At 37.6% G+C, this 18,219-nt stretch overlaps 1 protein-coding gene across 1 annotated transcript in view; it reads right to left on the bottom strand.

Moving 5' to 3' along the window:
• LOC130584084 (granulocyte-macrophage colony-stimulating factor receptor subunit alpha-like) overlaps positions 1 to 17,967 on the bottom strand; it is a 22,711-nt gene extending 4,744 nt beyond the window's left edge. Inside the window, exons 1-8 of the mRNA XM_057383845.1 lie at positions 17,925 to 17,967; positions 12,916 to 13,045; positions 12,648 to 12,823; positions 11,725 to 11,864; positions 10,841 to 10,982; positions 3,360 to 3,489; positions 3,095 to 3,270; positions 1,594 to 1,733 (exon numbers count right to left, since the gene is read on the bottom strand). Coding sequence (XP_057239828.1) covers positions 1,594 to 1,733; positions 3,095 to 3,270; positions 3,360 to 3,489; positions 10,841 to 10,982; positions 11,725 to 11,864; positions 12,648 to 12,823; positions 12,916 to 13,043 — 1,032 coding nt within the window. The 5' untranslated portion in view covers positions 13,044 to 13,045; positions 17,925 to 17,967. The remainder of the gene's footprint in view (positions 1 to 1,593; positions 1,734 to 3,094; positions 3,271 to 3,359; positions 3,490 to 10,840; positions 10,983 to 11,724; positions 11,865 to 12,647; positions 12,824 to 12,915; positions 13,046 to 17,924) is intronic.
• Positions 17,968 to 18,219: the final 252 nt, after the last annotated feature.

Here is an 18,219-nt window from a genome sequence, read left to right as displayed (position 1 = left end):
GTTGCCTTTGGCTGGATTTTCCCAAAACTTGCAGTGTATAGCGTGCTCTACCCTAATCAGCCGGGTGCTTTTTGCATGGTCACTCCCAAGGTTTTTCTTGCAGGCATCACACTTGGTGCTCATGTGCTGTCTCATAAACTCAAGCCCATTGTCCTCTGCCAAGGGCYGTAGCTCCACAGTGCCAGGGATTGCCTTACTTTCCCCTTTACCCCACTCARGAAACTACTGGGGAACCCTCGCTGGGACACTGAGGTAATAAAAGTCTTCTGTTCATTGCTGTGTGCATTGTGGCTGCCTGGAATCGAGCATTTGTTCCTCATAATGCATTGGTAAAAACCAAATAAATTTGGCAGAAGAATTTTTTATGTGTAAATCCTTCAAAGATATTATTATAGTTACATCTTGTAAGTGTCAAGGGAGCCTATGCTCAACAACTGCTGGAATAATTGCTTGATCTTGACATAATTAGCTAGGTGAAAACTGCTAATGATTATTAAAAAAGCTAGAAAATTCAGGCAAGGTGTGGATTGAGCATTCTTTATARAATGAATATTACACAGATTAAAAGCTATTAAAAATATATATTGTTTTACAGCAACGGACTTTTATTCCAATGTCACACATAGTTTTCAAGAAGGTTTCTTTGTTGCAACAGCTAAGGGATTCAGAGAAGCAATGCTATTTCATGGCAATTAGTTAGGCTTGCGAAAAAAATTATCTATGAAACAGCAAACCCAATCCTGACTAAGAAATGCCAAATTTCAGAAATCCAGGGAATGCTTTCAGTCACTAAGTGTGCAGCCAAATCTGGCTGTAATGCAGGAAAATTTTTCCTTTGTAGTCTCTATCTGCCACCCTGTGGTCTTTTGATGCCATTTGCCACAGTAATTTACATCTCCTCTGGCAGTGGAACATGACAGTGTCATTCCTTCCCTATTGCTGCCAAAAGATTGTAGGGGCAAGCTCATTCCCCCTCTAGCCTGTCCTTAATCACACTGCCTTTCTGCTTTCTCTCTGATTTATTTTCCTTTTATTTATCTTTATAAGTCTTAAACTTTTGGACCATCAGATGTGATGTTTATATCTGGATAAGCTATTTGCATTTCATAAATGGAGAAAATTCACTCACTTCCATTACCTGAAACTTGTTAAGTGAATGTGCAATTTCTCTTTTCACTATTTAAAGCCYAGCTCTGCCCTTCCACAGAGATCCAGTCTCCACTGGAAAGACTCCAATCCAGGGCAACTCCAACAGCTTTTTGTGAAAGAAGTGCCATTTCTGACTACTGCCACAGACAAAGCTGTGATATGTTCAAATCTTGATATTAATTGTCCTTTGGGACTGTCCCAGCTATCCACTGTTGTCTCCAGCAGTGTCTTACTCAGGGAGCAGGGATTAAAAAATAATTAAAATGGGGCAGAATKGCATGACAGGTTTTGATATGGACCTGAAAAGTGCAGTCACAAAGGAATAAGGTGCTATGTATAGGGAAGACTGCATTGTACAAGTGAGACTGATTTTCTTTTCACCCATGTGTATTGTTAAATGCAAACATATGGATTAATGTTAAACATAAGTGAAGACATTCTTACCTTATACTTTATGCTGATTTCATATTTAAAACACTTGTCTTTGTTCGAATGACTTATTTGGGGTCGTTGCCATTGAATGATGCAATCATTTTTAATTTCATCACAGCTGACTGTGATTCTTGATGGAGGCATGAGCTTTTCTGAAATTATATACCCAAGAATTCAAATAATTAAAATCACCTGATCTCTTTTTGATTTTGATGAAGGAGAGCATTGCAAATAACATCTCTACGAAGAAAGATACTCTTTTGTATCCATTTTTATTAGGATCTGTTAGAAACAGTTGAAAGACCAAAGTTTTCTAAATCTTGTACAAAGGACCAGAAAAAAAGAAGTGCTAAGGCAGGGAACATGAGATAGAAGCATGAWAAGATATAAATCCCGTCATTTACTTTCCTAGACGAATAAGGTACTGTCTTCTTTCTAAGAGAACGTTTTTTATTATGMAATAGCTGCTGCCATCCCTAAAGTGAGAAATTCAAAAGTATTTTTAAACTTTTTAAAAATCTAAGTCCTCACARTGTCACCTTCTGTGAGACAAAGGTGTTACTTTCATGCTGCTGTGAGCCATGCAGTTTATTCCCTCCTTGCAAAAGAAATAGCCATACAAATTTAAGAAATTTTAGTGGTCTCCAACTTCTGCATTTTTATCAGTCTAGCCAACTTCTTCATGTATCTCTCCTTGCTTAACAGATGTTAAACAGAAGTACGGGGACCTTTATCTTTTGATCGTTATCAATGACTTGATTATTGGAATAGCAAAACACGTCACTCATGGCAGAAAGTGGACAAAAGGCTGACAGAGGAAAGTTTAATATCAGATAGACTATTGCTTTAGATCAGTCTTTAGGGACAGGCCTGGTCTATTTGAGGTGGGCTGCTTGGTCAAAGAACAATCTTGTTTTATCTGCTGTAAGTGATATCTAAGCTCAATTTCTTCTTATAGAATGAAGCTTTTTATTAATTTTTTTTAGCACAATACCAAAAGCAGTGTGACATTTCCAAAGAGACTTTGCCACAGTAAGAGTAACTGCACAAGATGCTTTCCAGTACAGCACCACATGTGTAAGGTATGTTGTACATGAATTAATTAATTTAGACAGCTGTATGGTGTCCTGTATGTCATCCCCACTGACAATGAAAAGCAGCAATCAGTGCTCAGATAAACGTCTAAAAAGTCTCCCCACTCCTCTGATGAAAGCTGTACTGAAAGGCAGCAGGGGAAAGTACAGTTTTCTAAGACTTGTAGACCTTGCTTGAGAAAAACCTAAAAYCCATAAGGGTAGATTGTTAAAGAATCTGAGACAGAATGCAGCTGTGGAGCTTTCTTGTCTAATTCCCCTCGCTGCACTTTTGCTTGGGGAATAAGTTTTCTTGAGGAGGCCAYGGTCTCTTACTTTCAGCTCTAGGTGAGACAGGGTACACAGTTCCTTCTCAGGGATAATGTGATACTATTTTCATACAATAATTAAAATAAAGCCAAAATAAATTATTTCCTTACCAATTTTATACAGATCAATGTACTCATCATAGAACTGCATCAGGGAGTCTTTGCTGGACCCATTCACCATGAAGTAAGCTTTTTCAGTACCTATGCTCACGTTTTGGAAGACACATCCCATATTTCTGCCATTTTCRTCTTTAATGTAAAGCTCACATTCCATCTCMTCATCATATCTGCAWACACAAGATATTTTAGTTAAAATGAGYGCTGTGATGTGTTGAAGGAGAATTCAGAATTCCCTGGCTCAAGCAGACCTGCTTACCTTGACTTCTGCCAGTAGAGGAAATAYTGTGTATCTGCTGGAGCATCCCTTCCTGCCTGCCAAGTGCAGTTCATGAGGAAAATGTTATAGATSACACAGGAGAAGTTTTCAATGGCTGACCCATTCATGCCTGCAAACACAGGAATATCTGTGGTGAGAAAAAATAGTGTGACTCCTCCAAGCTAGAGGAACATGGCACACAGTCAGGTRTGTTAGATTCCAGCTGATGATTGCACGGTTTTGGAATTATCTCTTTTTGGTTGCTAACACTGAAAGTTATTTGCCCTGACAGATTCAGTGAAATTTTTTTTTATGGGTAAATTCTCCAGAGATATGATTATAGCTTCAACAAAACAGTTTGYGTGAAAAAAATCCATGGTGATCTCGGGAGAACTGCATAAACTTTAGGCATAAACATACATTGCCTGTCTGCTATCTTAAGGTCTAAAGATTATTTTTCTATCTGCTATATACAAAGTTAAAGATGAATAGATATCAGGCAGGTGGGTTAACAGCTGCAAAGAGAAAATACCAAAATATTTTTTGGTGTGACCAGCAATACCAATCMTCTCAAGTTACCCAATGTAGAATAAGGTATGTTTGCTGAGGGTGTTAACTGATGTGCTTTCAAGGACATAGRTCAGATACAAGAAAGGAAGCCTTTACTGGAAGGGCAGTGAGGCACTGGAACAGTCTCCCAGAGAAGGTGTGGATACACCATCCTTGGAAACATCCAACGCTGGGTTGGTTCGGACATTGAGCAACCAGGCCTACTGGAACGTGTCCCTGGAGGAGTTGGAACTARGTGATCTTCAGGGTCCTCTCCAACACAAATCATTCTGTGAATATGATACTATGATTGAGGAACAGTGTCTAACTTCTACAAATTCTACAAAAAATGAAAATTGTGCCTAGGATCTTGCTTAGCATGAAGCAGGTACTTTATTTGCAAAAAAAAAAAAAAAATCGTTTATTCAACTTAGTTGCACATGTTCGTCTGACAGGTTTTTAGATTTTTTTCTGGGACTTCACCCCTGCAGTCCAGGACTTCCTATAGACTCAGTAAATACCTCAGCAAACAAAACAGTTGGAAAGAAAAAGATGGACCTACCTTCTATTTCAAAATGTCTTTACCTCGTTTATCTTTCTGCTACAGTCTTCAGGCTCATAGAAGATAGACCATGTTTTAAAAGCTGTATAACTATAAATAGGGTTGTTTCCCTTGGTGCTTGTGTTTTGGGGAACCAGCTGAGCATCGGAAGTGTTGCAAAATAAATGTTCATCACTTCCCGCCTGATTCATAGCAAATTTTGTTACTTGCTCAACTCAGGATTTCATATAACATGAACAAGAAGTTAGCTGGTTAAATTTCCCTTTTTGTTGCACTAGAATCTGCTCCTGTTTGGGAATGAATCAAGTGTATAAAAATATTTACTTTTTAATAAAAAGGGGCAGCCCAGGGCAGCCCCAACCCCAACCAACAGGCACCTCCTTGGGGTCTGGGWTGGGTCACAGACCTGAGGGTGGGCTCAGCTTGGCAGGGTCCATGTCCAGGCAGGACAGGGTTKGGGGAACCTGGAGACTGCCCTTGCTGTGGTATCACTGTGCAGGGGATGGATCCAGGGGGCTGATGTGGGGTTCTGGGCTCTGGGCATGGTGGGAGAAGCTCCAGGGGCTGGGCAGGGATAGTGGGGGTTCTCAGGGAGATGACAATGCAAAGTGTAAATGTTCTTTTACCAGGYGGAAAAAGAGGATTTCAAATATTGGGTATGAAATCTTCAGGTAAGTTATATCACTATCAGGAAGTGTAATATGGGTTTGTCCTCAGTCCATTTCTCCCAGTGTGAAAATAGCCAAACCACAAGCCACCACTAAAACAGAAAAAAATTYCAGCCACAAAGAGTCACTCCAAGCCCTGCTGCTGAACATTTGTTACCTTCTCAGGCCACAGCTGTGCATTTTCAAAAGAAGAGTGTCATTATAGACACTATAGAACATCAAAAGCTCCCTTATACCCTGAAAGGCTTTGCTTCACAGAAGACAATGTAATTTGCTTAATATGGAGATTTAAAATCCATGTAATTTCATTTCTTCACATTGAAATTGAAGCATCAYTAGAAAGTATGACATTTTTCAAACACCAAGACATGTCAACATTTTCCTTTTAAAAACAGGTAGATCCATTCTGCATGGAATTAAAAACCTTTAGGAAAGAGAACAGCCCATGTACTTCTCTACCACTCCCATTTCTCAGCTACTATATTTGGAAAAACTCACCTGCTGCCCAGCAGTCTTCCAGAATGCTCCAGGAATTGTCTTTATCAAAATCCCGAGGTCATTCCTACTCTACAGCTTCTTTATTGGCACATGGAATGATTAAACCATATCAGCAGTAGATCTTACATCCCAGCTATTTGTACACAACTAGGATATTGTTATTCCAAGAGAGGAAGCCCAAGGTAGTGCTGTTCTGACTTTCCTTGGAGACAGAGAACTGGCTTTATAGAGACTCAGAAATGCCTGGGCTCATGACAATTTCTGCTTCCTGGATTCTGGCTAGAGTGTGAAATTAGTGACTGACGAGCTACAAGTGGACATTTATATTCTGGTTTCATTCTCTTACATTCATTGTAAGTATTAGTTATACTGAATAAAGATCTAAAGCAATGGTGGCTTTATAAAGATCAATTCATGGGCATTCACTCTGTTCATATGCTAGTAGTGAATAAAAATGTGACAAAGTTTTTCTGAAGCATAGTTATGAAACTAAGGGAGGAAATGAGGTGCATGTAACTATGGGTGGTTATTCCACCAAAAAGCAGATTTAAACAAATCAGCAGCTCATTTTGGTAAGGATCACCATGACTACCCCTATCTCATTCTAGGTATCAACAGACAAAGACACTGAAAGCTTGGACATCAGGTCTGAGCCATGATAATCATTCAGAGGTAAAAGCAGTCCATTGYCAGAAGTTTCATCTACTCATTGCAGATAAAACAAATTCTATATTTTACAATGTAGGTACTTTTTGATCACTGACTKTGCTATAAAGAAGAAAGGACTTCTGATCAGAAACAATGAAAAACCCCACAGTTTATTATGTCTTCATCTTTGGAAGACAGYACTCAATTTTGTGGTAGTAACGTACTGCATTTCATGGAGAAGGGTAGTGACAAGTACCCAGGTAATAAAATCAGAGCAGTTAAAAATATCATGGAGAGTCAAACGGGACTATGGAAAATGAAGGAAGTTGGAGTTTTTGTTCACCTGCCTTTCTCTCTCCTTTTCATGCTCCCACTCTGAAGATCTCCTGAGCCTGCAGAGAAGGCAGCAGGGAAGCAGTGTGTTTTTGTGTGTWCTCTCAGATATGTCTCTGCAACACAAAGAGGAAGACTGAACTTTGAAGTTTTGGGATTTGGGTACTTAGTTKCTAAACTGGAATATACTGTAGCAGAACAATCCAAACAGCCCACAAGGACAGCAGTGTTTCTGCAGAAAAGGGAACTTYTTGTAGCCAGGGGATTTCTTTTATTGTCTCTATTTAGGGCAACTCCTTACCTAAGGCTTTCAAAAATGCAAACAAATCAAAACAGTTAAAAAATTCCCCAGCRAGAGGATGCACTAAGGGTGCTACCAAAGACTGTAATCTTTCAAAGGCCAGAAAACTAGTGTTGAATTTGAGTTGTTATGACCCAGGAGCTGGAGGCAAAATGAGAAGAGAAAAAGAAAGAGGAAGAGAAAGAAGAATAAAGGAGAGAAGAGAAACCTGGGCAGACACACTAAAGCTGTTTACAGACTTTTGGCTCTACTAGGGGTAAAAAGTCATTGCAGAAATGGGATCAAACCAAACGTTTCTTAAAAATGAAAAGGCTTGAACAATAATTTATTGTTGTGAGAAAAACAGGAACATTCACAAGAACTGTCTGGGTGTTTGCTGTACTGGTGTGTTACAGCTTTAGCATATGTCACAAAAATACAAATGTTAGACAAGACCCTTAATTTTCCATTGCAGCAAGAACTTTCTAGTTTTCAGCACAGGGCAGCAGAACAGCCATATGAGACCAGAATAAAGGATTTTTCCTGTGTGAGCATCCAAGCCACTTAGTTAAAAGGTTGTAAAGCCTGACCATTCCTTCCCACTGCTTTTGGGATCTTTGCCTAGAGATGGGAAAGTCATACCTGAGTCCCACATCTGCTACCACCTCCGCTGTTTTATGGATATGATTTATGGCTTTCTCAGTGTGCTGATAGTGAAAAAGTTTTCTTAAAGACTTCACTGTCTCAGCAGCTTTCCCACTGAAAACAGTGGGGCTGTGAGGGGTGCCCCAATGGTTGTGATCAGCTCTGAGTGAAGCAGGATGGAGAGGATTTAGTAGGCTCTATCTGTTTAATTGTCCTTAGATTAAAGTAAATGCTGGCTTTAGTCATCCACATTTAATGCAGGTGCCTTTATCTTTTGGCTATTATAACTTAAGCAGAAGGATCCTTCTCTGGGACTGTTTTAAAAAGACATTCAAAATAAATTTTTATTGAAAGCTCATTTGGAAACACAGAAACATAGAAAAATTATAGAAAACCCTGAGTTGGAAACAACCCACAAGAATGATTGAGTGCAAGCTTAGGTCTTGYTCAGGACAGCCCCAAGAATCACACTCTGTGACTGAGGGTGTTGTCCAAATGCCTCTTGAACTCTGTCAGGCTGGTACTGTGATCATTTCCCTGCAGAATCTGTTCCAGTGTCCAACCACCCTCTGGGTGAGGAATTTTTCTAATACCCTAGATAAGCCTCCCCTTCAGGCCATTCCCTCAGGTCCTATCAGATCACCACAGAGAAGAGATCAGTGCCTGTCCCTCTATTTCCCCTCAAGAGGAAGTTGTAGCTGCAATGATGTGTCSTCTCAGTGTCCTCCAGGCTGAACAGACCAAGAGACCTCAGCCACTTCTCATATGACTTGCCCTCAAGGCTCTTCATCATCCTCGTAGCCATTCTTTGGGCACTCTATAATGGTTTTATATTTTTATTGTGTTGTGGCACCCAAAGCTGCCCCCAGCCCTTGAGATGAGGCCACCCCAGGTCGGAGCAGAGTGGGACAATCCCCTCCCTTGCCCCGGTTGGTGAGGCTGTGCCTGATGCCCCCAGGACAGGGTTGGCCCTTCTGGCTGCCAGGGCACTGCTGACTGATATGATGAAAAATGGGAGGCAACAAATAGAATTATGAAAAAATTGTATCCTGAACTCTTTAATAATACTGATTTYGTATGAGCAAGTGATCTTGCTTATGATTTTGGCTGTTTTTTGGTGGACTTTCATACAGATATCAATTTTTTTAATCCTGATCACAATCTCAATATTGCTATACCTTTTCTAAGCCACTGAACCATTGGAGAGCCTGAATAAACCCCTTAAGTTGGGTTGCTCTTACTTTTTCTTTTGAATGGTGTTGAAAAACAGTGTAATGACTTCCAAAGCAATACTAAAATATTATATGTTATATCATCATAATAAAAAAAAACCATAAAGAGTCCAAACTTGAACTGTTTATAAAAAACGCAACCAAATACAAAGAGGCTTTCAAATATAAGCTCTTGGGGACTTGTGTCTACAGTCAATGCTTTTCTCCCTGTTTTCAGGAGTCAGAGAATATGAAAAGCCTGTTAATTTTTGCCAACAAGATAAATGTGTTTGAAAAAAGCCAAGTTGCTCATTTCACTTGCATTCCATCACTTCTTCAATACTTATTTCTTCAGTTTCACGGTTTTGTAATTGATTAATATATTCTGTCTATTAAAGAAAGAATAAAACATTTTGTTAGTGTTTCATGTATGAGATTAGTCACAAGGTCATGATTAAGAGTTGTTATTTATTGTACAGAAGCTGTAGCAGACTCTGTCAGTTTGAAGACCAAAGCAGACATATCTAGATTTTCCTTCCATAGAGCTCCCAAAGAGGAACAAAAGACTTTTTAACTAAAAAAGTTGGAAACCTCWTCTTTTAAATCATAGAAAAGTTAACGTGACAAAGGAAGAGAAAGTAAAAGGTTTTTTAAAGGCTCACCAGTAATACACACAAGTTATTTGCATATGAACCTTCTCTTTCCATACCCCAAAAACAAGAAAATGAAATAAAATGAATTTTTGCTTGTGCACATCTTTCTGATACTTAGGTCATACCTTTGAGACTAAATTCTTCAATTTCAGACAAGTAGAAATAAAACATACCGGGAAGTCCATTGGACAGGCCTCASGGAATGGGTCTCTTGGCTGTGGTACTGTAGCAGATGTTTTTTTCAAATAAGCCCTTCTACAGTGACAAAAAGTGAAGAAAAGACTTAGTGTGTAAACATATTAACACATACTATATAATAATGCTCCTGAGGTATTACTTTATTTCTCTGAGACATRAGTAGTATTCTTCTTAGTCAAAAGTAGATAAAAATTTCATAGGCTGAATATGATGTTMTAATTCTGTTGTACAGAATTTGGATGGCAATAATTTTTTTTTTTTTACTTACTAAAGCCTTGTAGGAAGTTGTTTCTTAAGTATATTAAAGGAAAATATCATCAAAAGATGGAAACAATTTTATGTACCACCCATCTACATTGTAGGATCTGATGGTAGGAATGCAGTACTGATACAAGGCCTTGTCCCAGTCTGGGAAAGAATTGTGTTATATTTATCAAGTGAATATGAAAGCTGGAAATCAGAAGGATAGAACACACTCAATAGGATTGAGGAACATCCAGCAGGTGATTCCTAGTGTAGATTTTCTCCCTCCCTTGTCTCCTTTAAAACAAAGCCAGAAATTTTCTGTTGGGGGAAGTGTTATTTCAACTGCAGAATAAAAAAATTTGCACAAGAAATGAGGCTTACATTGTGATGTAGAGAAAAAAAATGAGACCCACTGCCAGCACTGGTATCAGAAACAGCATATATGATGAGAGAGATGTAAGTTGTTGTGTTCCTGAAAGTCAAGCAATCATCAAAATGCTGGTTAGGATCACAGGACACGAATGATTGCACAGCTATGTGCAGTCTGCTTTGCATCAGTGTCAAACACTTCTTTAGTTTAGCCCCTCACTGCCCTGTGGCATGCGAAGGGATAGGATGGCTGACAATAATGGACTGTCCACAGTAACGTGAGACGTGAGGAAATGAGTCCTACAGAGTATTTAAATATCCGAGGTGGTAGAGAGCAACAGCAGGAAAAAGGAGTTTATAAAGTCAGCAGTAAAGATGGAAGAAGCAAAGGAGCTGACAACAGACCTTGGAAAGGTCTGCTTTATTCACTGTCCCCGTGCAAGAAGCATTGTCTCCCAAGAATGCTTGGAGAGCTCCAAAATATTGAGACATGCCAATTCTTCATCCCCCTTTTTCCTATCAAATAAATGTGTAATTATCAATGTATTTCTGACTGTAAGTAATAAATTAGGCAGAGAAGTAATAGCAGAATTAGGTCAAGGAAGGGATTTTCATTCTTACCAAACTCCACGGGTGTACTCCACTCTCCCCAGCTTGGGCTCACCATACAAAAGCCCGCATCAGTTGCTCTGATTTTGACGCTGTACCTTTTTCCTGGGCTGAAGCTCTCATACAGGTAAAAGTTCTTTTCAACAATTACTGTCTAAAAGCAAAACAAGTAGTATGACAATTTTTGTATTATTTTTACATTATGACAAAATTTTGCATTTTAGATTTATATGGTCTTTCTGTGGACAGATTAGAATGAAATAACAAATAGAAAAATATCCCTTAAAAATTAAATTGTTTCATCCTAATTCCTCTTGTTTGAATATTTTTGTTACTGGGTAATATGAAGATGGAATTTGTCATGTGCTTCCCTGACCCCTTAGAATCTGCTAAGCAATGAGACTTTACAGAAGAAATTCTTTAAAGATCTTGCACTCCATTACAGTGGYTATTTTCAAAAACTAAAATATGCAAAATATTGTATCATTTCAATTGGATTGCAGAATTGACTATCAAAGCACTAAAAAAAGGCTCAGGTTGACAAAATATTTACATTTTACTTGTTAAAACAAAGAATCTAAAATTTACTAACAAACTCAGACAATAGTTTTCCTTTTTTTTTGCTTGTATAGATTTCACATTTGTCAACATTTAGTTTAGGTATGCTTTTCCTTCTTTTTTTATTTTTTTTTTTAATTTTTTTCTTCAGTTAGAACAACAAGCTCCCAAATGTTCCCACAAATATTTTGAACTTTATTTTTAAAGGATCTAGCATTACTTTCTGTATTCATCTAAGCCTTCAAAAGAAAGGGATGAGAACAGGGTACAGGTTGTTTGGTGGTATGTGTGGAAACAGAGACATACAAAGTTCTACTAAAAGTCATAATTATTCTTACCTTGTTTTCTATGAAAATTTCATATTTGAAACAACTACTTATTTTCACGTGGCTTGTGTGAGGTGGTTGCCATGAAATACTACATCTGTGAGAAGCTTCTGTACAATTCACCATGACATTTAATGGAGGGGTGAGCTTTTCTACAAGAATATAATCAGAAATACTATAAATTAGTCATAGCTTTCTTCACTCTGACATTTTAAACATATAGGTAGATGTTCAAGCAATTGGTCTAAAAAAATGTAATGCAGCTTTAGTAGAATTACTATATTCTCCCCGTGTTCTGAAGTGGGACTCCCTGATTTAACATTTCAGTTGAGGAGCCTGGAGCACCAGCTGCAACAGTAAGTAAAATTAAAAAAWCACAAACCATTTATTAGAATTTAGTTAGTTCAGCATATATTTATGCAGGGTTGTTTTTATTTTTTATTTTTTTTTATTTTTTTTTTGTGTTTAGAGGTAGTTTTAATACTCAGCTCAAATTAAACAGAATTTTTTTTTCTTACAACATTCTTCCATTTAAAAAAAAAAGGGAGCTTTTGCTCACAGCGTAAAAGTAACTGTGGTTGAACAACATTACAAGAATTATGTGGATGGATAACATGACAAGATAACAATAAAAGACCAGCATAGTCCCACTCAGGAATCCTTAGTTAATCCTAAAAGATGACACCTTTCTTTCAGATAATAAATATTTGACTGAAATACTCCCAGTTCTCTGACCTATGATTCCAGATTGCTTATGTATTCATTAKTTTTTGTCCATTCTGACACTTTAGACTTTTCAAACATCAGGGCTGAGAAAAAGTAAAAAAACAACCTGTTATGAGGAGCAATACTTTAAAGATGTACGCTTTTTCTCAGGGTTGAATTCTTCATTCCTTTAACATATAACTGGAAATTAAATCGATAATAAATCTTACCAATTTGGTACAGCATTATCTTCTTCTCATATGGCTGAATGTTTTGTCCGCTTCTAGACCCATTTACCAGGAAATAAGCAAGCCGCATTTCTATTGTCACATTTTGGAATTGACATCCTGTGTGCCTTCCATAATTATCTTTGATGTAATTTTGGCATTCTGTGATGTCTTCTTTCCTTTACATGAAATACTGTGTCAGTTAAGAATTGACARTGTCTCATGTCCAACCACCAATCAAAATTCCTGAGATTCAAGCAAACCTACTTACTTTGAGGACCTCCAGTACAGGAAATATTGGGTATCTTCTGTAGCAGCCCTGCCCACATGCCAGGTGCAGTTCATGAAGGAAACATTAAAAATGACACAGACAAAATTCTCAATGGCTGTCCCATTCATGCCTGTGAACACAGAGAGAATATCCCATGCTCACTCTGCAGAAAGATTGAATAACTACTCAAATAACACAGATCTTTGCAAGACCATTTAGCAATTTTTAGCTACCTATTTAGCAAATCTGACTATATTTTTTGGGTCTTGTAGTTTTGTGCTTACTTGAAGATAGCAATGATTTTACTTGTGTTGRGCCATGAGGATTATCTCCCATTGTGTCATGGTGTGATGGATGAAGCCATGGATGTGGCTGGGMTTCAACCAAACCTTTAATCAACTCAGACACAGTGATTTAGTGCAAGTTAATAACAGAGATGGTCATCATGGCATCCTTAGTTTAGTTCCCTGTTTAGCTGAGGCCCAGTCTACCATGGAATAGAAGTTCTCCAACCGTGAGCAAGGCTGCAAAGTTCTCTCTTCTGTGCTTGTCTTCTGCTCTTATTGATTACAAAGCACTAATAATTCAAAATAAGACATTCACCACTTTCTTCTGCGTGACAACTGTGACAATCTAACCCTGAGACTGCTTTCTGAAGCTAGTCCTGCAGAAGTGTTGCAATTTTGAAGGGAGAATAGCATACTTTTCAATTAGGAATTGAAAATGGCCAGTGATCTCTTCCAGTACTTTGGATTCAAGGATATGGGGAATATTATTAGCACTGAGCTTGATAGAAACAGGACTGAATATCCATATAATTAGTATGAAAGCAAGACAAAATTGAAGCAGGAGTTTACAGCTTGCTTAAGTTAACTCAAAGCTGGKACTCACAAACTGAATGAATTCTTGKWGTGATTCTCCTCTACCAGAAGGTGAGATCTCGAGCAGGAAATGATAAATATTCAGTACCTCTTCTTAACAGATATCATTGTGAATTGAAGAACCGGGCCACAGCTTTCTAAGATTAACCCATCATTAATCATTGAGTTTAAGCACCACACGTATCATCTTCACACATAACTCTCTAGTTAGCCCTAAAACTCCAGATCAGATTTTTACACCTTTGGAAATAAAAAGGATTTTTTCAAGAGATAAGAAAGTTATCAAAGTTCTTCTGGATAGCTGGAAAACTTTCTCTCTTCCAATAGGAAGGCTGGAAAACTTTCTCTCTTCCAATAGGAAGGCTGAAACTTTTTCAAGAGGTTGGTTCAGCAGCATTTCTCTCAATGCCACTGTTGGCCTAATCCTCCCCTGTCCTTCCCCATCCTTCATGGATTCTTTCGTATTCCATCCTGCCTCCCTGGCTGTGCTAGTGCCAATCCTTGTGGGGCCTCATAGTGAGTAGTTTTGAACAAGTGTTCATCATTACAACTAATGCTCCTCTCAGCAGTTTATTCCATTTTTTTCCCATGTGGCATTTTTTAGCATCAGCAGTGGAACCAGTTCATCTGAGATGGCAGTGTGGGTTAGCAACAGACTCAGAGAACAGGTGTCTAAGCTATTTCTGTTGCTGCAATAAATATTGACCTTTATCTAGCCACTAGAGGTATCAAAGCTCTCAGCATAGAGYTGTTTATATCCAATTTGTGTGTAAGTTTATATATGTATAAAACAAACTATGTTTGAGAGCTCAGTGATTGCATTACTGTGATGAGGTGATGGAGAGTTTGGATCAGCTCTCTGGTCTGTCACAGATTCACTTTATGACCCAGGGCCAACCCAGTCTGGGTACTTCAAGTGCTCATTTACAAAACAAATAAAGAATTTTTCTTCCCATGAAGAATAGCTATGTAAATGCAGCAATCTGATGTAGGATCACAGGTGCTGTGCAAGAATCATAGAAAGACGGGCCCCCTCAAACCTTTAGCAATGGTGTAAATCTAAAGAAAAAAGGGTTATTCTGATTTTAAATTATTTCACACTGGTTCATGTGTGGTCCAACAAGCAGTTGAACTGGTCAACAAAGAAGGAAATAGGGTGAAAGAAACTCTTAAGTGTTATTGTAGTCAAGGAAAAGGAAAATAAAACCACATCATTGGACTCTTCATTGATGACCTCCATTTTTATAGCCAAGACAAGCATATAGAGATATTGTCAGAAATTCTTTAGTTAGAACAGGTTCTACAGGCAGAACATTACTCTGCCTACAGAGCAGCCAAGACCAGCTGCAGTGTCACGTTTATACCAACATCAGGCACATGCTGGGAACAAGTCTCTCTATACCCTTTCTGACTGGACTTCTTTTTCCCCAGGTTTTTAGGGCACTTATTTCTCTTTTTTTATTTAATCACATTTCTCTGGTTATGCCAAAGAAAATCTATCATCTCCTACTTCTCTCCCTTTAAGGTTTATTTTTGAGTCTACCGTATTTACCCAACACTCTCAACACTACATTTTTATTTTTCACGGCACCTGGAATAGAGCTAAGTCTTCATGAGACTTTTATCTCACATTATTTTAAAGATACACTGATATTTTTCCATCTCCTGTTTATACTGAGGACTAGCTAAATTGTTTTAGTGTCTTTTTGCTTAACCACTCCTATTTGAAATGCCCCCATATTTGTCACATCTTTATTTCCTTAAAAAMATGGCAGTACTGTATTCTCATTAGTCCTCTCTGTGAGCTGTGATGCAAAAACAAGTTTGGTTTCTTTGTATTATACTCCTCCTTCTGAACTGCCTCCTGTATTATTTGTGATGTTAATAAAATACATATGTAAGTATGTTAATATCCTCTGAAGCATCCTTTGTTTCAGGCACAAATAACTTATTATAATATATTTTGCTATCTTTAGATATATTTGGAATGTTTGACATTTTTTTCATGAAAGAGGTAAGCTAATTAACTGAGATGTGACAAATATGATTGCACCCAACTGCRTAACAACCCATTATTTCATGTACACACTTTTATTTATATTTATTTGTATATGTCTATTGTGTCARCTTAGATTATCTCCATCTCTTGRTCAGACATTAGAAACTATGTAGGTRTCTTAKCTTCAGAAAAATRTCAGAGATAAGAAAATYTGGCTCTGCAATCAYTTGTGGTAACAAACATTACTAGCAGAGAAGGACAGAATGTCACTTTTGGGTCYTGAGCTCAAGAGAATTTGTGCTTTTATTCAATGGTTCTTCAACTAAAAAAATGTATAAACTGTTCTTGACTCTGAGACATAAATGACCAGATACTTTGTAAAGAATGTTAAATAATGTACTAGATATTGGAATTTTTTTAAAAAAGCAATTAAACTACTTTAACATTTTAACTTAAGTCTAAAGATGCTGTTAGGTATGAGATGGAGTTTATCTTACCTACACCTACCAAAAAGCTGTGTAGAGGCTTGTAGGGGAACCAGTCATTCTATACTGCCTCAACATGCCCTGGAAAAACCCAGCTACTTCAGACACAATTTATCCAGTCTAGTCTAGGACAAGATGAATAAAGGCTTCGCTATAATTATTTTCTACCATTTACTGAAAATACAACCCACGTTGACCTATCTAGAGCAATCTAACTCTGAGCTATCCATCTTGGTCAGGTAAATCCAAGAGGATTCATTCTTTTCCTTTCTTACATCATCTGGAATCCACATGTAATTACTAAACAGAAATACTGACACTATTACATTTTCAGTAGAAAACAGAAAATTTATTATTAAAAATGCCTTTTCCTCCTCTTTCTTATACCTGTGCTAGTATAATGTGCTGCTTCTCTTTAGAAAAAACAGTTGCAGTGGGGCAGTACAATTTTCCCCAGAGATGTTTCAAACTTGCTTCCACATCTCGAATAGTTCCTGCGCAGATTATTGATCAGAATAAATCTTAAGGAAAATGGAAGTATTTCTGTGTGTAATTATTTCCATTCTCTACTGCAGTTTATAAAATTCCCAAGAAAATTGGCTACTGTTAGACTCTGTGCTACAGCACAAAGCACTCTCAGTTACTTCAGAGAAACCTGAATGCAAACACCCTTCCACAGGAGACAGTCATGRTAGGAATTCAGAAGCTGAAATTCTACTGCAGTGTCTAATCTTACCCAGCTTGATTAGAGTGGTGATTAGACCAGAATACAAACTGTCCAATAATCTGTTGATTAAGTATAACACATAAGCATATATTTTAGCATATTTTGACCCCACTATGATTTTTATAGCCAATGAAAAGAAAGGTTTGTAACTGAAAAAAAAAAACAAAACCCCAAGACATATACTGTATTTATATATGATTATTTTATTAAGAAAAAATCTGTGTTGAGTATGGTACATAGGACTACATCTCTGAGATTTTCCCCCAGTTTTGCTTCTGAAAGATTTTTTAAAGCATTTTTTTTTTCAGTTGGAAAATATGAAATGGAATTACTGCTTATATGTTGGATGTGCTATGCGGATAAAATTATGCCTGCATTCCTGCAGCATTTTCAGGGAGTTGTGTATATCAAATCTTCTACTTAAGTATTAAATTCATAAAAGAGAAAAGACACTCATATACTTCCATTCTACTGGTGCCTAAGTGCAGTACTCCTAAAAGAGATTCATTCCATGTAGTGATTTTACTCTATGGATATAAAGATCTAAAACCAAACATTTCCAATTTGACTGTTTTCAAATAAAAGTGGCACAGGCACTCTCCAATTKTGAATGCAGGTTTAATTTTGCAAACAAAATGCTGCTATGTGGATGAGGCCAATAACACTGGGAACTCTGCAAATTTTAAAATATATCTATRCAATTATTTTCAGAATGTAGAAAAAATATGCCATCAAAATATCAGCTGAAGCATTAATTGGATGCAAGCAGGCATATCCACGCCTCACAGTTGTTTTAATATTAAATCTAGCAGAAATAACAAAACTCAGTATTTTTTTTGCCTATTTTCTTTGGAGTAAAAAAAAAAAAGAAAAACAGAAAAGACAGAAAAGCAAAACAAAGACAAAAGTAAACGTACCTCCTCCTTGAAAGGCTGTTTCCCTGTGGTGCTTACTGGAATGGAGAAGAAAAAGGATAGAAACTATGATTTTGCCTGTGTAGATTTTTGCATGCTGTGACAATGTGATTTCATTGCCTCATTTCCTTTATCCTTACTTCCGTTAAACCATGGGGAGACTCAGGGTCACTCCCCGCCTTGGGAGACAAATAGGTCAAGATAGAAGGACACCTTCTTCACTGCTTCATTCACATAATTATCACTCATTTCTGTCACACATTTTTCATGTAGATGTTTGTACAGGGACCCCCGAAAG

This window comes from Malurus melanocephalus, unplaced genomic scaffold (genome assembly GCF_030028575.1).
Source record: "Malurus melanocephalus ecotype Western Australia unplaced genomic scaffold, MMel_1.1 scaffold_665, whole genome shotgun sequence".
In the NCBI taxonomy this organism is placed as follows: Eukaryota; Metazoa; Chordata; class Aves; order Passeriformes; family Maluridae; genus Malurus; species Malurus melanocephalus.
This window is presented reverse-complemented; position numbering and strand designations above follow the sequence as displayed.